A 21146-nucleotide genomic window follows, 5' to 3' on the forward strand; every position below is an offset into this window, starting at 1 on the left:
AGTGCTGTCATCAGGCATTGCACAAAGCAACAGTTACATAAACAGGGACAGAGCACTGTCACTGAACAAATAAGGGATGCCTTTGGAGAAAACACTCTGATGTAAGGTAAGGACTAATATTTGTTTTTATTATTTCCAAACTGTGATTATAAATGACTAACTGAAACTGAGCAGTTCTTCTGGTCAGGTACTAGTATGTCCACTGGAGAGCTGCCCTTCCACCAGTCAGCCTTCTACCTCATCATTAAGAGGAATAACTACAGTTGATCCAACTCTGGTCCTGACTTGCGAAGATATCTCAACTTCACCCTACCAGAGCAGCATTCCAGCAAGTCATTGTTCTGCCTATACCTCAACACGCCATCAAACAGCAAACTGTGAGAACTACCTTTCAGTAATGGCTGACAATGAGGAATTTAACCTGGCGATAATATCAAGCCTGGAGAGTGAAAAGTTAGTACATGATGCAAATGCAGAGCCAACCCAACAATTAAGTTATTTCTGCTTACAAATACTGTACCTGTATAAAATAATTTTAATTTTAAGCTTACTACACAATACCTTTCTACAGTAAAAGTGTTTTTATTGCCTTCATAAAACTTTATTAAAACCTGAACTGTACTTAAGATATTAGCACCTTATTTTAACAAAGATGCAACAAATGTGTATTTTTCTAAACAAAAAATGTGTGAAGAACGGTTTCAGGATTATCAGCATGCTTACTCAAATTTTGACCTTTAACAGAATACTGAGAAAGAGGCCTGTCCACAAATTAAGCCATTCCAAAACCATGGGTATTGCCCAATGCAAAATCCATGTTTTCCTGAAAGGCTCTGTAAGAGGTGTGCAGTGGCAGCTTCAAGCAATTGATGCAGGTGTTTGCAATGGGCAGTTTCGAAGGGGTCGCTGTGTCCTGCTCTTGGTGAAGAAACTCTATTGAAGGTTGTGGAAAGAAGCCAATTGGTGGAACTGTATTGGCGCCAGTGGCAAAGGCGAGAATTGTCCCCAGCTTCTGTGTTCCCTCTTGATCTAGAAAAAGCAATACATCAAAAAGTTGATTTAAAAACACTGCATGCATCACTACTCTTAACTTATGTACAATGACAAGATGCAGTGCTTTATTGTTTTTTCTTAATTATTAATTAAGTGATTCAAGAACCGCTTAACCTTCTGCATCTGTTAGATAGTCTCTCCAGAAAGGAACAACGACTTCTTCAGCATGCCTCCTATTGCTACCAACTGGAGACAGATTGATGGTAAAGAGGCTGTCAACCAGGTCAGCGGTGAGCATTGTAGGAGACCAGCATAGAAGGGGGCGGAAACTCTCCGGATGACCTTTGATTTTGTCCAGCACACCAAGTGTCCTCAGTCCATCCCTGAATCTGAGTAAAAAAAAAAAATTAAAGTGTTGTGATTGGCGACTGAAGTTTTGACAAAAAAGTTTGTTTTTACCTATTCACATGTAGCAGATGAATTAATCAGAGAGGAATATATAAATGTAAAATTGTGAGTATTTGCTAAGGAATGAGTAAGGAGCAAATCTGTAATGACCAGATAATATATGAATTGTTAATAAGTAGTTTGTAGTCATTAGAAATTATTCACTTAGTAGACAATGATGATTTACTAGCAAACTGAGTAAAATATACTATATTAATGAATCAGGTAATGATAAATATCGGCGAATCGTCATGCTGACCACTTTCTTCATGAGTTATTCCTGATTAACTATGAACAAGCTGCTGAGCAGTACAAAACTATTAACTTACTTGTGCTCCCACAAGTAAGGTTATATATCATGAGTAGTTACTAAGTAATCCGTTATTAGTTTGTTATTATGACAAGTAGCTACAGAGTTCTTACTGGTGAATTTAAATACTCTGTAGGTAATCATTAAATGTCCAGTGTGTAGGATTTAGTGGCATCTAGATGTGTAGTTGCATATTGCAACTCACCTGCTTCCCCCTTCCGCTTCAAGAGTAAAGGAGAAACTGGTGGCCGCAAAATGTGTGAAACACAAGAGCGCCCCCTATGTAGAGGCACTGTTTGGTTCGTCTGTTCTGGGTTACTGTAGAAACATGGTGGTTCAACATGACAGGCTTGATGGAAAGATACTTGCGGAGTCCGTAAATTAAAGCAGCTCATTCTAAAGGTAAAAAACAAAACGGTTCTTATATTCAGGTGATTAAACAAAATGAAAACGTACCTACCTACCTACTGACCTATGAATATTATATTCCTTTTCTGCCAATAGATCCTTCTCAATCCTACACACTGGACCTTTAAGTAATTAGAGATTACTTAGTAACTACTTGTATCACCTTAGTTGAGGTTGAACAGAAAGTGTATCAGTGATTAAGCAATTAATTGTAAATTCCGCACTGCAGCTGAATCAGAGTTAAATATGTTTATTTAACAAACATTTATGAACTAATCATTACCTACTGATTCATTAATATAGTATCTTCATTAAGTAAAATTAAATAATTATCAGGTCAATTCAGGCTTTAGAGGACGGAAGGCATGGTCAAGCACACTATATACTACACACACAGAAATGGCCCATAGAAAACACACACACGGGAGTCTTCATGGGTTTCAGTTCCTTATTGAATTGGCTAAACATAGAGGATCACAATTTACCTCTCAAAAGGACCACGCACTCTGTGTAACACTTGGAACATCAGGATGTCATCTACAAGCAGATTCTTGTCTTCCAACCTCCGCAGTGGCCTCAGGCAGCCAGCATTGGCCAAATACTCCTCAAGTGGCTGTGTTGTTGCTAACAGATCTTCAAATGTTTTGCACTCTATGACCTTGCAAGAGATACATTAAACAACAAAATCTGAGTGCTGTAATTAAACCTCTTCACTAGCATAGAAACAGACATACATATACACATCAAATTCTTAAACTAAGAAAAAGTTACCCTTTTAATTTTTTCCTGCAACTCCCTATCGCAACATCTTCTAAAACTGGCGTAGCTAGTTCTGGGCCATCAACAAGGCAAGAGAAAAGAGTTGGGGACAGAAAGCCTGCAGGAGGACCGCCATGTACAAGGCTTACTGCGATGGCTCTGCCTGCAATGAAGTACCTGTCCTCTCTCATGGCTAGAGAAAATTAAATCATTATATTATTTGACAGTCCATGTGTAAAAACTCAACAACAACTTGTACCACCATATAAATTATATGATATTAATGTAAATGTAATAAGTGATTAATTGGAATTTGAGAGAACACATCAATGATATGAGATTATACCTAAAACATACCAGCAATGTCAAGAGCCAAGTTCATTTTGCCTTCTTCTCCTTCAAACATTGGAGATTGGGGCAAAGCTTCCATTAGTAGTCTTAGAAATTCTCTTCTTGGTCCACCTAAGTCAACAGCCTCTTCAGGTACTCCCATATCATCAGAAAACCTGACAGAAATAGTGTGACATGGATCGTATGTCCCTCGTTTAAAACCTCTGATGGCTCCATCCAGGACTGTGGATCTGTTAATGTTAAACTTGCTTTTCTTCTGATGGTTTATTTTTGTTGCAAGATCCTGCAAAATGTCACTCGCTGGCATCAAACATCCTGTGGTCCTTTTGAAACAAACAAGATAAATATAAGTTTGAATACATAAATGTCACATACAACTTATAGTATATTAGTAAGTATTTAATATTGTGAAATGTAAAGAAGTTGATATAAAATGATTTATAATATCATAATTTTGGACACAAAAAGCTCTACAGCGCAGAGGAATAAAATATATAAGGCTTTGGATACAGGTACAGTATTTGTAATCAGAAATTAGTTAATTGTTGGGTTGGCTCTGCATAAAACATTTGCATCATGTACTAACTTTTCACTCTCCAGGCTTGCTATTATAGCCAGGTTCAATTCCTCATCGTCAGAAGACGTTTAGAGGGCAGCCATTACTGAAAGGTAGTTCTCATAGTTTGCTGATTGATGGTGTGTTGAGGTATAGGCAGAACAATGACTTGCTGGAAGGCTGCTCTGGTAGGGTGAAGTTGAGATATCTTCGCAAGTCAGGACCAGAGTTGGATCAACTGTAGTTACTCCTCTTAATGATGAGGTGAAAGCTGACTGGTAGAAGGGCAGCTCTCCAGTGGACATACTGGCACCGGAGCAGAAGAACTGCTTGCTGAAATGCTGCTGCGGTTGGGAGATATACTGCTTTGGGAGGTCAAGAAGAAGTTTGAGTAAATATCCCTCCACACCCAAGTGAAGAGGGTAAAGGTTGAACTCCGAAGCACAGTTTGGTGGGGACACAGTCATTGGACTGGTGAAGTTCTCTGAAGATGCATATGAGGGTCTATCTTGTGGTAGAGATGAGGAGCGTAGCTGCCTTGCTGAACCAGTGATTTCCTCACAATTGTTGTCGCCACTGCTATAGCCTGCAATATCATCCTTGGAAAGACATGAGAAACATATCAGCATATATTTCAGATTTACTAAATGTCTACTGTAAACTGAATAGTACCTGGAAACACCAGATCTATATTTATTATACTTCTAAGAATGACTTTATATGGTTTGACATGATACACTAATGAAAATATACTAAAGGTCAGAGCTAACTGACAAGATTTGACCTTAATGCATGCATGTGTATGCACCACTTATTGGTTATTATTACAGTGGGTTTAATATTATTCTGCAATTGAATTCAATTATTTAACATACCAGAATTGGCTTTGATGGTCTGATGTATAGGGCTTTTGATCTATATATTTTATGTATGAGATTTGCATCCAACTTCTGTCCGGCACGCAGTTTAGGTGAAGTCAGTCTGTTGCCACATGCCATCAGAAACTCCAAGCTGAAAACAGCAGGTAAAATTGTAAAAGTTTCAAGAAAAAAATAGGCCCAAACAAACCTTTTTGCACAAGACAGTGAAACTGATCAGTCATGTTCCATTTCCTCTTTTGAGATGGACACAACCGAATTTATAATAAATAAAAGAATAATTCATGCCAGAATAATTCATGGCACTGCTAATTTCAGTTAGTCATTTATAACCACAGTTTGGACATAATAAAAACAAATATTAGTCCTTACCTTACAAAGAGAATTTCTCCAAAGGCATCCCTATTTGTTCAGTGACAGACAGTGCTCTGTCCCTGTTCATGTAACTGTTGCTTTGTGCAATGCCTGACGACAGCACTGCTCAATGGTTTTGGAAGAAGGATGACATCTTTGTTAAAAGTATCGTGATAATGTGATTTGGCCCTACAAAACAAAGCAGACATGTTATTTTTGGATCCTTTAACATTGCACTAATACTAGTACATACTATTATTTGATTCATTAATAACAAGCTGATGGATAAACAACAACGAGACATAGAAGGCTGCCCAAACAGCAGACTGCAATAAAACTACTTTAAATTAGGCATTGTCAATATCTTTACAGGGTTACATTAGTTAAATTAGTAACCCTCTACTGTCATTTAGGAATGAAAAAAATGTTCTGTATTTCTGGTCTACATTCCATTAAACATACTGCATGTTCTGACAATATTTTGATATGGACTGACTGAACCTGCTACTGCTGACAACTCTTCACTTTAGCCACGCAAGCTAGAATTAACATCAGCTCCACAGTTTGACACAAACTAATGGCTGACTAAAATGGCCGATATCATATGGCCAGACTCTGGCTCAAATTTTCAACTGCCATAACAGGACTAAATTTAAATTCCAGAACACTCAAAATACCAAAAGTTGCAGTTAGCAGTTTTGGTTATCGTCAACATTGGTTGATTATGCTGTTAAAAGATATATTATAATCTACTGAAAGATAAAATATGATGGAGCTGGGAGAGTGTCAGCCATGTCTCTCCTCACCTGCTCTATAATGCTCTATAATCTTACACATACCTTGATTTGCCCTTAGTTCAACTTAACGTTAAGTTGAACTATTAACTGAAAATGATAATACCTTAACCACAGCTGTCGTTAGGTTATGTAGCTACCGCTAACGTTAGACACATTATTATGAGATTACCAACTTAACCTAAGAGTGACACAGAGAATCATTTACACCCATTTTATACAAACGTTACTCAAAAGTACAAAACAGCCTTCGATGTTTTCTGTCATTTGAAGATTGTTTAATTGTCTTTATTGTTTTTACTACGGACATTTACGGGTTTTGCGAACATGTATTAACATACACATTGACTGCAGCCAAATTAGCAAACGAGCATTTGGGATTTACTACTTCCAGTTAAGTTACCATGTAACGCTACGTTTTTCTTACCTTTTCCTTTTCCGGGAGCCCCAGTTGCCAAAGTGTAGCTGTGTCTCATATCGTAAAGACTGCGACAGTCCTCCAGGTCGTCCTTGTGTAGCGCTAACGTTAGCTGCTTGGGCTGCGGAAGCGACTTGGGAGTTTCAAGGTCTGAAAAGTTCTCTCGTCTCATTTTCCGCCGCGCTGTGAGTAACGTTAGGTCCTGATGAGCTTGTCCTCCGCTGCTCAAGGGACGAGGACAACGATGTGACTGTTTCAGATGATGATAAAATAGTTCTTAATACCCCCAATGGCTTGCTGCAGTGCACGGGTCTCCTCTCTCCCTTCCATGTTAATCATGACCTGCACATGACCTCGCGCCAACTTATCAGCCAATCACAGCGCGATAAAATGGCCTGCCTTCCGTTTCCACTATTGTCCTTCCGTTTCATGTATACTTTGTCTCACACACGCATATATTCTTCTCACACATACATATATTCTTCTCACACACACATATATTTTCCTCTTACATACATATATAAAAATATATGAATGTGTGAGTGAAAATATATGAATGTGTGAGTGAAAATATATGAATGTGTGAGTGAAATATATGAATGTGAGAGTAAAAATATATGAATGTGTATGTGAAAATATATGAATGTGTGAGTGAAAATATATGTATTTGAGAGGGAAAATATATGAATGTGAAAGAAGAATATATGTATGTGAGAGGGAATATATATGTATGTGAAAGAAGAATATATGTATGTGAGAGGGAATATATGTGTATGTGAAAGAAGAATATATGTATGTGAGAGGGAATATATATGTATGTGAAAGAAGAATATATGTATGTGAGAGGGCCAGAATGAATAATGTCTTGTACGGCCCCTCATACATTCGTTTTACCTCATAGAGCGTCTTGTACATGCAGTTACTCTTTATCTATGTTCATCCACTCCTGCCCTCTGGGCTTTATTATACTTTTCTTATATTGTACTTCTCTTGCTTTTTATACAAATTTTGTAATAAAGGGACAGTTTTTCTATATACCAAACAAACATGGAAACATGGTGGTTCAACATGGCAGCCTTTGTAGAAGAGGACCTCTGTGAATAAAAACGTCTCCCACCTGGAGAAGCCATTCTGGGCTACTGTAGAAACACGGCGAACTCCATGGAAGAAGATCCACTCCCTCTGTAGATAAAAACTAATAATATCTAATGTAACAAAAACACGATTCTTATTTCCAGGTAATTACACGCTAATGCAAACATACCTTTGAATATTATATTTAGGGGTGCACGATAATTTTCGGGCCGATAACAGGAAATTATTACATCATTCAGATAAGTCCGATATCATGACGAATAGCCCCGATAACATAAATAATTTTGTCAGCACGGCAGTGCCCCGCTCTCACTATGAGACCTGAATGGCCTGCAGTGAATCCTGCGTTCAAGTGACGTTGGCATAATCAGAAAAACTCTTTCTGACTGGGAAAATTCAAGAATACCCCCTCATCGGAAAAAAACTTGTTAACTCTGTCATAATTTTGGTAGTTGCTGACTTGAATTGATATCCACAGTATTTTTCCACATGTTGCACATAAACAATAGAAACATGAACTTAATAAGGCCGAAAGAACTACCAAATGTGGGAACAGGGAATTTCCGTTACACCGTGAATGCAGCACAGCGTGCTTACGTTTGGAAACAGACAACACGGCGTCCACACTTTTACGAAGTTACTGAAGAAGACAGGTCGCTTGTTATTTGTAACAAACTAGTGCAGTGCCCGTAGGAAGTATGTATCGCTATAGAAAAGTGGGAGGTTAAGTAGCTTTTTCATGGATGGCCAAATGAGGTTGCGTTTGAAGGTGTAGCAGCTAGCTACAGACGAACATCCACAGATTCCGATTCCAGTTTGTTGTCCTCGCGTATCCGGATCTCCTCAGACCGGAACAGACTCGGTCCGGACTCGTTCAGTGTCAGTAATCCACAACAGTCCGTTTAGATGCACAGAACGGGCCCAAACAGCCGGCAAAACCCGCTGCAGGTATAACATTAGATCAGCCTGTTTCTTAAGGTGTGTCGTTGGGGTGGGCCCTGGTGGCTATGGTTGACAATTCTCTCTCTCTCTCTCTCTCTCTCTCTCTCTCTCTCTCTCTCTCTCTCAAACAGCTGAACCTCATTTACTTTAGTTAAAAGGTATTCATTTGAATGGAACCATTAGCCAAAATCATTCAAACTTAATTTTTGTTACTATGGAATGCACTTTTTCAGTTTGTTTACACAGACAAGTGTAACTTGTGTCATTATGCACATTTTATTTATTGTTATTGAGGAATGCATTTTTCAGATTGCGTTTACATAGAAATGTTTAAATCTAACTTGTGTCAGTGCATCAATTTTCCATATATATTTATTTTTTTGAACTTCTGGAATACACTTTTTCAGTTTGTAATCCTGCTGCATGTATTTGCATCAGTTCAAGGGGCCTTTTTTTTGAAATAATGGAATGATGATGATGTATGATGATGATAATGAATAAATAACATTTAAATTTAAACATTTAAAAACAAAAGACAAACAAAAAAATGTTTTTGGGTTTGTTCATTGTATTAATGTCATGATCTTAGGTCATGATCATATATATTATGTATATGTGTGTGTTATCAGTTATCGGTATCGGCCTTTAGGAGCTGAAAGTTATCGGTTATCGGTATCGGTTTAAAAAAAAAAGTTAGCGTGCATCCCTAATTATATTCCATTTCTGGCAATAGCTTCTCCTAAATGGACCTTTAATACAGTAAATGGTAAATGGACCTGTACTTGTATAGCGCTTTTCTAGTCTTCCAACCACTCAAAGCGCTTTTACAATACATGTCAACACAAGTATAATTATAATTCTATATATTAGTCTGGTTTACACATAGGCTACTGACTGTTGACTCTATTGCTATAAATCACACCACTGTCACTTTACCTTGTAATATTGTCTCGCCGCTATAGTTCTACTTTAATTCTTTTCTTATTTAAGTTGTGTATACCTATTATTATTTAAATCTTTTACTGTCTGTATCTGTACTTATTGCTGTCCTTGCGCTGCTGTAATAACCACATATCCTTGCTGAGGATCAGTGAAGGTTTATTTTGTCTTTTTTTTTTGTTTAAGACGGTTCATTTGTCTTTACAGTCTTTACAGTCACCTGTAATAATGACATGACATCATTATGTCCATGTGGAACTTCAAGGAATTAGGTCAGTGAGAAGCTCAAAATGGTTTCAGCTCTTTCTAAATGTGCGATGAGCTCAGTAACTCAATTACTGTCTGTGTTATCACAAGGTATTCCCACTGCTTTTAATAAACCTTGCTTTGTGCTTCTAACAATAGGCCCAGGGCTAAGTAAACATACAGTATCAGTGTGCCTGAGATCTTCTGAGGTGTGATGACTGAACAGCTTAGTTCTTGCCTTTGTTTTTCCCTGACAGTATCTGAGCCGACAGCTATGTAAAGGACTGACCTGTGAAATGTTCATTTAACTCTAAGAAGAAGACTAAACTTTCAGTTCTTATAGTTGTCTTATAGTTGTTCTTTTTCCACATTACCTTAATACATTTTAAATGTTGTAGTAAGTGTACTATTTTAGGGCATTATGGTGTTTCTTTTTTACTTGACACATATAGTAGAAAATCCTTGTGTTCTGTAATCTGCTACATTTAATAGTATAAGAGTCAGCCCCTCACTACTGATCTAAATCATACGTTCATCGTTTCAAAACAACTGTCATTTTTCAAACTCGAACTTTTAAGTTTTAAAATAAACAAAAAAAAAGTTTTGCCAACCTATAACCTTTTGTTGAGATAACTTTTTCTTTAGAAAAAGTACCTATCAAAAGTGGTCCAAGGAAGGAAAAGAACCGGAGACAGGGTCATGGGGGGCCAAGGCTCATTGATGCACGTGGGGAGTGAAGGCTGGCCAGTGTGGTCTGATCCAACAGACGAGCTACTGTAGCTCAAATTGCTGAAACAGTTAATGCTGGTTCTGATAGAAAGGTGTCAGAACACACAATGCATCAAGGTTTGTTGGTATGGGGCTGCAGAACATTCTGACCACCAGGGTGCCCAGCTGCTCAGAATGATCAGTGTATACACGTATATATGGAGTCCCCTATGTTGAACCGCTATGTTTCTAAAGTATCCCAGAACTGAAAAACCAAACTCTGGCTGTAGATAGAGCTGCAACAATTATTTGATTAATTGATTAGTTTGCAACTGTTTAATTAATCACCAACTAATTTGATAATTGACGCAGGGTGTGAACTACAGGGGAACCAGGGGCAGCTTAATGGACATGGAAAACATGATTTGTGAAATTTTGTGTGGTCCCTAAAATATTGACAATATGCCATTGTTGCCATGTATTTCTCCCCTTTCTCTCCCTGGTTCGCACACTGAATTGATGGTGTCATTTTGTTAAGGAAAAATGTCACAATTCTCTGACTTCAGCTTCTCACATTTGAGGATGACACCTTGGGCTCTGGGAAACACTGACTAACATTTTTCACCATTTTCTGACAATTTATTAATTAATTGATTAGGGTCTGTTTCTCCTACATGTTTAAAATGAAGCACCTGTTGAGGTCTGAGTGATCCAAATACCATGAACTCCCAGTATATAGGATTGGAAAAAAATTTGAATTGTTGTTGTAGTTTTCCCTACACTAGATTCTAAAGAGCCAGAATATACTGACAGCATCCTTAAGGCAGGTTTCAAAACTCTCCTGGTTCATTTTTCATATTCTACTCAAATTAATTGGGGAAGGTAAGAAATCAACCTAACCACATTGCATTCTAAATTAAGATAAAGACACAGAACTCCTGGTATGGTCGTTTAAGATGCTGTGCTGTTCAAACCGAATAGTGTATGTGGATATGGTGAGTGCCATGACGGATTATGTTTGGTATTTTCCACAATAATTTATGCCTCTTTCGTCATTGATGTCTTTGTTTCGCTCTCATAAATTCCAGGAAATACAATCCAAAGTGGTGAATGTGGTATGCAAACAGAGAGGCGGGGACGGGATGTTAACCTCATTCTTAACATTTATAAAGAAGGAATTCAAATTTTTCAAACTCCCCTTTTCCAGGACCCCATAGTGAAACATAAGAGGACTAAAAAGAAAAAATAAGAAACAGCACAGGTAAACTATGTCAAGAATATGTGGGAATAAGGTGCACACTGTCCAGTTTGTGGTCCGGAATATAACACATACACTGGTCAAAAATGAACTATGACATAATGCTCTCTCCTGCACTGGAAAAAGGGCCCAGACCATGAGGTCCAATGGAATAATCACTCCCCAATCCAATCCAGATGTGCTTTTATTATTACTATCAGCTCCAGAGGTATTAATTCAAGAGAACAGAGGCCATTTGGAGAGACACATGGTTTCCCTTATCCACGACTATTCTCCCCGCCTGTATCATTTTGGGCCAAAACACACAGGCTCAGAGTCGTCTCTAAACATGACTGACTCTGGCGATCTCTCTGAAGTCCAGGTTCTCAGGAACATGATGAACTCTGATAATATTATGGAACCTCTGGCCCTGCATGGCTCTCTCACGACAGGCCAAGTGATACATCATTGAGTCCAAGCAGGAACACAGGACTGACAGAGAGGAAGAGGATAGACCATTCAAGTACAACTTCAGCATTGGTACTAGGAAAATGTCTTATCACAATTATCTTGGTCAAAATAATTGCAATGCATGATAGTGTCCTGATTATCATGAAACTACTGGAATCCTTTTACCTTATATTTAGTTAAAAATACACACTTATTGCATCAGAGACAGGAACCTCATCTCCCTGTTCTATATTTTGGAATCAATTTCCATACATCCTGTTTTTTTTTTTCATAATAGAGATACAACAGGCAAGCCGAGCCTTCAGCCATGATGACAGGCTTAGGATTTTGAACTGACTGGAAAGATGTAGACTCCCCCTTGTCCCTTTGTTCAAAATGAATCAGGAAATCAATATGGGACTGTGTCCTGGAGAGCCAGACAGCTTTTTCAAGTTAAGCTGTGAGAGAACGTTCATCATTATCACGATAATTAAAATTCACCACAATAAATGTATCTGAGTGTTTTTATCACGATACGCGATAATATTGTATATCATCCCATCCCTAATGTATACTTTAATAGCTGTGTTGGCATTTTGAGCTAGCTGCTCTATCTAATGTGTACAGAGGTAATACTGAAACGACAAAAAGCAGTGAACTGCTGCCACAATGAGGAATGATTTTATTTATTGGGATGCCATTAATGAACAATTTTTAGTAATTAAACATTATACCAGTATTTTCTATAATACAAACAAGTTTTAGCTTTATGCCACAATTGACATGCCAGACTCTGAACAATGGACTGTCTGATACTGTAAAGCTACCAAATGGTTGCACACCCCAACTGGATCTGACACAGAAAGTCATCTGAAATACATACAAATAAAAAATGTAGGTTATATAAAATGCTACTTTGCACACAAGGTACATATATCTCATAATTTAAAACAGGTACAGTGTAATAAATTTGCTGATTATAACAGTTTTGTAAAACGACAAATATTCATGGGACAGGATGAATGATTAGTTTTTATGCATCTGTCTGTGATAATTTTTGTAATATTACGTAAATGAAAGAAGGCAGTCCTAGAGGTCTGCTTCATGTGGGGATTAAATGACAAATCCTGATCAAAGATAACTCCAAGATTCCTGACAGTGGTGCTAGAGGCCAAGGTAATGCCATCTAGAGTAACTATATCTTTAGACAGTGAGTCTGTAAGGTTTTTGGGGCCAAGTACAAGAATTTCGTTTTTTTTCTGAGTTTAACATCAGAAAATTGCAGCTCATCCAGGATTTTATGTCCTTAACACATGTTTGTAATTTAGATAATTGATTAATTTCATCGGGCTTGATTGATAGATATAACTGCGTATCATCTGCATAACAGTGAAAGTTAATTGAGTGATTCCTAAAGGGGTTTATAAAGAAAAAAATTTTGGTCCAAAAAAAAACAAAAATTTTTTTAAAAAATTAAAAAAAAAAAAAAAAAAAAAAAAATAATTTGATGCTTCTTTTTTGTAACCAAAAAAGACCTGTCCCTCTGTCCTCGCATTAATTATCGAGGGCTTAACGACATCACCATTAAGAATAAGTACCCTCTCCCTCTCCCTCTCATTGATCTGGCTTTTGAACCCCTTATTAAGGCTACAGTGTTCACGAAATTAGACCTCCGGAACGCGTACCATCTTGTCAGGATCAGAGAGGGAGACGAGTGGGAAACTGCCTTTAACACCCCCTTAGGCCACTTCGAATAGGAGGAACACGTTCAGCATGTCCAGCAGGTACTCCAGAGACTCTTTGAGAACAAGCTCTATGTTAAGGCCGAGAAATGCAAGTTTAACGTGACATCCGTGACTTTCCTGGGGTTTATTATCGAGCAGGGGCAGGTTAAAGCAGATCCTGCCAAGATTCAGGCCGTGGCTGATTGGCCTAGACCAGCCACTCGCAAACAATTGCAGCGCTTCCTGGGGTTTGCTAACTTTTACCATCGCTTTATTAGAAACTATAGCAAGGTAGCAGCCCCCCTGACTAAGCTCACCTCAGTGAAAGCCCCGTTCGCCTGGCCCCCTGAAGCAGAAACGGCTTTTCTAGCCCTGAAAGAGCTGTTTACTTCTGCCCCGGTGCTGCATAATCCAGACCCCTCCCTCCAGTTCATGGTGGAGGTGGATGCCTCGGGCACTGGCATTGGGGCAGTACTCTCCCAGCGATTCCCCAAGGACCACAAGCTGCACCCTTGTGCTTTCCTCTCCAGATGCCTGTCCCCTGCGGAGAGGAACCACTATGTTGGGAATCGAGAGCTGCTGGCGGTGGTGGTAGCCCTTCAGGAGTGGAGGCATTGGCTGGAGGGCGCTGCCTTCCTGTTCGTCGTGTGGACGGATCATAAAAACCTGGCGTACCTCCGCTCAGCTAAAAGGCTCAACTCCCGCCAGGCCTGGTGGGCTTTATTCCTGGATCGTTTTGTTTTCACCCTCACCTACCGACCTGGGTCCCGCAATGCCAAGCTTGATGCTCTATCACGCCAAGCTGACCCAGAGATGCCAGAGACTGAACCAGAGACCATCCTCCCAGCTTCTCGTGTGGTGGCAGCAGTAAATTGGCGAATAGAGGTGCTGGTGAAGCAGGCACATTTCTTCCATGGATTGAATATGCACATAACTCCCTCACCTGCGCTGCCACAGGTATGTCCCCGTTCATGACGACTTATGGTTTTCAACCTCCTTTGTTCCCCTCTCAGGAAGGGGAGGTGGTGGTCCTGTCAGTTCAGGACCACCTGTGCCATTGCCGCCGGATTTGGACTGAGGCTCGTGCCGCCCTGCTATGGACAACGGCTAGAAACCAACGCCTGGCGGACCGCCACCAACTCCCTGCCCCGGATTACACCCCTGGTCAGAAGGTATGGCTGTCTTCTCGAGACCTGCCTTCGCAGGTAGAGTCTCGAAAGCTGGCTCCGAGATTTATTGGACCTTTTGAAGTGGACAAGATCATAAATCCTGTGGCTGTGAGATTAAAGCTCCCTACGTCGTTACATGTGCATCCTGTGTTTCACGTATCACTCCTGAAGCCGGTCTCCTCCAGCCCTCTGAGCCCTCCGGCCGACCCCCCTCCGCCCCCCCGGCTCATCGACGACCACCCAGCCTACACAGTTCGCCAGATCGTGGACGTCCGACGGCGGGGCCAGGGTTTCCAGTATCTGGTGGATTGGAAAGGGTACGGACCGGAGGAGCGCTCTTGGGTTCCCCGGGGCTTCATCCTGGACTCCTCTCGTCTGTCTGACTTCTACCGATCCCATCCTGACAAGCCCGGTAGGCCGCCAGGAGGCGTCCGTTCAGGGGGGGGGGGGGGCTACTGTCATGGCTCTGCTCCCTTTGCTCCTCCTCCTTCCCTGTGTGTGTCTGAGGGTGCGGCCTCCACTCACCTCACCTGTGCGCTGCCTCACCTGCCTTCAAGAACCCCGGTCATCCTTTCATTCGTCGCCAGATTGTTGTTCAGCCAACTTTGTGGTAACTTTTGTGGTCCCTTTCAGTGCTTAGCTTACTACTAAGTCTACTTGTGATTTTCCTGCGCCTGCTCCTCAGTTAACCTTTTCTCTCCTGTGCTCCAGGGTCCCTCTTGTGCAGTGCAGTTTCCTGAGTCAGCTCACCTGTGCCTCCGTGATTCCAGTGTCTTTTGCCATTTCACCTGCCTGTACCTGCTCTGGCCGCCCCTCGTCCCTCCCTGTGTGTGCGTGTGGAATAAAGCTCCATTAAACCGCCCATCCTGTCCGAGTGTCTGCTCCTGGGTCTGGTCAAAACACTAGCCGTGATAAGCAGGCAAACATTAAAATGCAATTTGCAGCAATGAGCCGATTTCAGAATGTTATCGGAGCGATCGACAACACTCACATTGCCAGCATTGATAAATGTTGTGGCATGGTGGCCTGGCTCTACTCACTCATCCTGCGAAGTACTAGTGTCCCTCGTGCTGAACTTTCCAGTTTCCATATTACAATATATCAAAATAAAATGGCATTACATTGCATATATCAGTGAGTCGAGTCTGCTTATTGTGGTTATATTGGATAGAAACATTGACATGTATAGTTTGTAACTGTCTGTTAATTCAGCTGCAAGGTATGAGTTAATATTTGTTTCATGTACCAGGAATAACACACACGTCAGAGTCACACTCACATGGCAGGATGCCAGAGATGAGGGTTTCACCAATTATTCCAGCCACCCTTTCTTTCTGTGGTGTGAGTGCTGGCTGTCCTGAGCCCCCACCTGTAGTAGCCACACTCTGCCGATGTGCCATCACTCATCCATGGGACTCTCAATTGTCAAGTTAGTAAATGAGCAGAGAAGTCTAAATAGTACTGGATAAATGGTCGAAAAATTATCTAAAATGAACAAATTAAATTGAACATGATTGGTGGTGATGAAGGGGAATTGGAGTTCATCAGGACTATGGGGGTACATCTGAAACAAAGGTTGGGAACCACTGAGCTCAATCATTGGGGAACACTGTCTGTCTCTTGAAGAGCTTCCAGGCAAACATGTTTTTCACTGACCCTGTATAGGCACAGTGTAGTGTGTTTTCCCTTGTGAGTGCCCTGACCACATTCCTGTTTTTGTTGGCACAAGCACTCGTATGCATATTTCATTATCTGTGTTACTACAACTACCCCAGCTGGTGTCACTGTATCGGTGGGTTTCCGCCCAATTGGGCTGCTTTTGATTATGCTGGATGGGTAGAAAAGTAGCTGATAGATGAAATTTGGGCTGCTTTGTCAATGTTTGGCAGGTAACCCTAACCCCGCTCCTCTTCTGCCTTAGAGGTTTTGTTGGCGCTTTGATTACTGGGTACATCTAAAAAAATATCTATTAATTACCATGGTTAATATGTATATCTCAGACGTGGTATCTTGTGAATTGGTTCTTCTGACTTTCTGACTGCTGTAGCGCTCACTGGCTCTCTCAGGCTGGCTCTGTCCTGTGCTGGCAGGTCCGGGGCTGCTAGTTTGTTGGCTGTTTGAAAGTTGGCTCTGACTGCTGAGCTTCAATGCTTACTTTAGCATTGGGACATACTGTCGGACCTATTTTTATTTGACAAAATTCGACCTGTGTTTGACTTTTTTCTACTAAATGTTACAAAAAAATTAATTTAACCATTATGTCCCTAACTTGGCTATTAATATATCACAAAGCTACAGTTGATATCTATGGTCTGGTCTGATTGAAGGCTGCTTTTGGATATGCAAAAAGTAAATACAGAGGGGCCAACCTTGTCTTCTAGAGAAATTACATTTGAATATTACTAAATTATTTTCATAATTATGTGTTTAAAGACAATTTTTTAAAAAACACTGCATTTATATAACACGGTGGAGTTGCAAGGAGGGGGTTTGGGTGAGTGGTTGGCGTGCAAAGTGCAGGGCTGTCAAACCACTGTCCAGAGCTTGAGTGCTACTTAAGTTCAGTCAGACAACTCATGTTTGAAATGTTTATTACAGCAGTATAGCATATTTAGATTTTGGCGTCTAGGCTCCGACCTCATCACTCCCCGCAGATATGTTTATATAGAGATATTGGGGAGTGATGAAGAAATACCTTAAACCCCTATCCGGAGCCTACAGGTGGGTGCTGGGGTGGTGGTGAGGCTTACGGCACAGTAGGCAGCAATAGCTTACAGAGCAGCAGCGGCAATATGGATGCAGGGCAACAGCGACATTGACAGAGCAGAGGGAGAGCTGGGAAATTTTGCAGTTTAAATAGACCGCCAGATTGGAAGGGTGCGCTTGGTTAGTGATTATGGAGTGAGGCATGTCATGTGTCAGGTTAGGGTAAGATCTTGATTTTAGTTAAATGTCCATAAAACACACAATTGTGTCTCAAGCAAGAGCATTTCCATACTTTTTTGACTCGGCCAAGTGGATCACTGACTTATGCAGGGGTGGCATGAAGTATGTGTCTCAGCTTTCAAGTCATTCCCAATTTATGAAATTCCAACACTGTGTACGGAATCCAGTATGCAGAAATATTCAAATACACTAGGTGAAAATAACACATTTATACCACATGCAAAAAACTGCACCTTTTTGCCTCAAAACAGCATAAGTATTAATAAAAGCGGGCATGTCTGCAAAGGGAACCCATTTCAAGAGACCCCTTTGAAAATAGCCATAGCAGTTTTATACCCTGTCACCTGCTCTCTGTGGCCAATCAGGGAGAGTCTGTGTGATAAGTGCCACTTTGGCCCAGGGGACTTCAATCTACCCTAATTTGACAAAATAATCACATTTACTCTCTAATAGGCATAATTAAACATACATATTATTCAGTTAACATTATTAAGTTGAACCAGTAAACTTTCTTTCTTTAAAACTGACTGACATTACAGCAGAGAACAATACCCACAAGACAAATTAAAGGGAAGGTAAACTTCTTCTTAAAGGGTCAAGCAGGTCAGGGAACACAGAGAACCTGTGTGAGCACAAATACTGAACACAAGTCAACAAGCATGTTTCAAACATTACAACGTCACAGCTCATAAATGTGGTTCAAATGAGCGAAAGGAATGTGCACCTTTCTTTCAGCATACATACCAACATTTACTTTAAAAAATTCAACTTTGGGAATGGAGAAATAGTCGGCTCCATGACATGTATTTTAGTGGAAAACAAATTAAATACATTGTTTAAGGATTTGTTGAATATCAAAATTTTTGCAACAACATTTCCCTGTTAAGTTAATATGTCATTTACTTTGCATTATATTTCCCTCTAAACATATTTGCTGTTGCAAAAGAGGCTTAATTTCTCCAATCGCTCCCAAAAATAATCATTGGATCAGATCACTAAGTTAACATTCTCAAACCCCACGTTTCAGTGTTTACAACTTTGTTGTAGCCTATTTGGAAAAAAGTGATTCTGCCTTTAATCTTTAAAACAACAGGAAGAACCAATAAAGTCAAATTGGTCTATTTATGTGGTGGCACACTGCTACAGAATAACGCAGGAAAGTGATACTCATTAGTTGCAGCTGTGCCATTCAGGTCAGAAATGGTTAGTAATCCTTGAACAACATGGCAAGAAACACTTCTAGTTTCCTGATAATATTTATTTTATCAGTTCTTGTGCGTTAAGAGTAAAGAGAGAGATTCAATATGGTAGTTGTATGTGAGGTCCGTCCACTGTGATAGAGGCAGACTGAAAGGACACTGATCGGCAATGACACAACATGATGGTTTTCCTTGCTGGCCTTAGGATTTTGGCTCATAATAGCTAAAAATCAATCCGATATTCTTATTTTATGGTATTACATTGGCAAAGACCTCAGGCTGGGGGTTTGACGCAAGGCCAAAGTACCCGGCTGGGTATATAGTAAAATATAAATAAAAAGATCATCACATCTGGCAGGGAATAGCCATCCATAACCAAGCCCTTTTTCTGTCAGTAATCTAGTTTTGTGTTTGCATTTAGACTTGCAGTTATACTGATGATACAACATACAACAGTTTGCTGAACACAAGTACAAGGACATCAGACAGCGAGATAGAGGGAGGGAGATCATTTACGGTAACTTATAGTGACCTAGCTGAGAGCAGTATGTGGGTGTGTCTGAATTCCACCACTCTGCTTTGTTTCTCTAGTTAGAGAAAGAAAAACAAGGGAATAATGTTTCAAATAATACCAAGCCGGGCGATATCCAATGAAGGGTCAATATTTGACAGGAATGTGATGTTTAAATCACATAAGCCATGGAAATACAATACAGTCCACTGGTAAAAAGGAAGGTGTTCAGACAAATGGTTTTAGTCACTTCATGTAACTTTTCTAAAATAAAAAATAAAATTGTCTTAAAGGATTTCTTCACGTCCCGAGGATTGGATTTCCTCAGTGTGACTGAGACATGGCTGAGTGTTGGTGAATCCAGCGCTTTCACTGAACTTTTACCCCATGATTGCTGCTACTTTAACTCCCCGCGGACGTCGGGCCAAGGAGGAGGAATAGCGACCGTCTATAAGAGTCATTACAAATGTAAGCAGCTATTGCTGTCAATCCTCTTTCACCAGCTTTGAACTGAGCTTATTTGAGCTTGGTCGCTCTCACACAGTGTTGTGTGCTGTGGTCTATCGGCCTCCCAAATACAATAAGGACTTTTTAAATGACTTTTCTGATTTCCTGGCTGAAATCATGCCTAGATATGACCGTGTTCTTATTGTTGGGGATTTTAATGTTCATGTGTGTTGTCCAGATAAGCCAATGGCAAAGGGTTTTTTAAACCTCATTGATTCTTTTAATCTTGTGCAATCTGTGTCTGGACCCACACAGGAACACGGACACACACTTGATCTTGTCTTATCATATGGTTTGCCCATTTTTAAGCTAGAGATATGTGACGCAGTGTTTTCTGACCATATGCCTGTATTATTTGAGGCTGCTCTTGCCTGTCATACAGTTAAACCTTGCGCTGCTGCTCGACGCTGTCGCATTATTAACCCTTCCACTGCTGTTCAGTTCTCCGTTGCTTTCAATCAGAACTCCATCTTACCTGAGTCTGTGTGCAATACAGAGGTGCTTAGCTCATGGTTTCACTCCACCTGCCAAACTGTTTTAGACACTGTGGCTCCATTAAAATCCAGGCAGCCTAAAACTAAATCTGAGCCCTGGCTAAATGACACGACTCATGCGGTCAGACGTGAGTGCCGTAGAGCTGCGCGCAAGTGGAAGAAGGACAAACTGCAGGTGTCTTTTCAGATGTTAAGGGCCTGCTGGCGTCATTATCAGAAAACTGTGAAAGATGCTAAAAGAAAACATTTCTCGGATGTTATCCTGTCAAACTGTCAAAAGCCTCGTGTTTTGTTTAACACTATTGACTTACTTCTGAATGCCCCGCAGACTGCCTGTATGGAGGCGTCCCCTGCTGTGTGTGAAAACTTCCTTCACTTTTTTATTGATAAGGTCACTTCAATTAGGGCTCAAATCTCACCTTCAGCTTATGACCCCTCAATCTCTGTCCCCTGCTCTGCTGTCTTTGACCATTTTGAGCCTGTGACTTTTTCCTTTTTACAGGAGGCCCTCAGGTTCTCCAAATGATGCTGTCACCCCTCGACTATTTAGGAGGTTTTCCCCACTGTAGGACCATCTGTTATTACAGTCATAAATAGCAGTCTGACCGCTTATTTATCCCTGAAAATTTTAAACATGCAGTAGTACAACCTCTGATTAAAAAACCTGCTCTAGATCCTGCAGTTCTTGTTAATTTCAGGCCTATCTCCAAA

The 21146-nt window shown here is 40.3% G+C and overlaps 1 protein-coding gene, 1 long non-coding RNA gene and 1 pseudogene across 2 annotated transcripts in view; 1 reads left to right on the forward strand and 2 right to left on the reverse strand.

The window, feature by feature from the left end:
- Positions 1 to 593: 593 nt before the first annotated feature.
- On the reverse strand, positions 594 to 2938 carry LOC127377032 (G2/M phase-specific E3 ubiquitin-protein ligase-like). Its single transcript, XM_051424579.1, has 3 exons — positions 2644 to 2938; positions 1168 to 1382; positions 594 to 1029 (listed from the first exon to the last, which is right to left on the reverse strand). Exons 1-3 carry the CDS (start codon positions 2682 to 2684, stop codon positions 773 to 775), a joined length of 513 nt encoding a protein of 170 aa, XP_051280539.1. The 5' UTR covers positions 2685 to 2938; the 3' UTR covers positions 594 to 772.
- Positions 2915 to 5922, reverse strand: LOC127349525 (uncharacterized; annotated as a pseudogene).
- A 6583-nt stretch (positions 5923 to 12505) lies between these two features.
- The window catches only part of LOC127377137 (uncharacterized), a 417826-nt gene continuing 409185 nt past the window's right edge, over positions 12506 to 21146 (forward strand). Inside the window, exon 1 of the long non-coding RNA XR_007887634.1 lies at positions 12506 to 13061. This is a non-coding gene — a long non-coding RNA (uncharacterized LOC127377137). The remainder of the gene's footprint in view (positions 13062 to 21146) is intronic.

Source organism: Dicentrarchus labrax, unplaced genomic scaffold (genome assembly GCF_905237075.1).
Source record: "Dicentrarchus labrax unplaced genomic scaffold, dlabrax2021, whole genome shotgun sequence".
Taxonomy (NCBI): Eukaryota; Metazoa; Chordata; class Actinopteri; family Moronidae; genus Dicentrarchus; species Dicentrarchus labrax.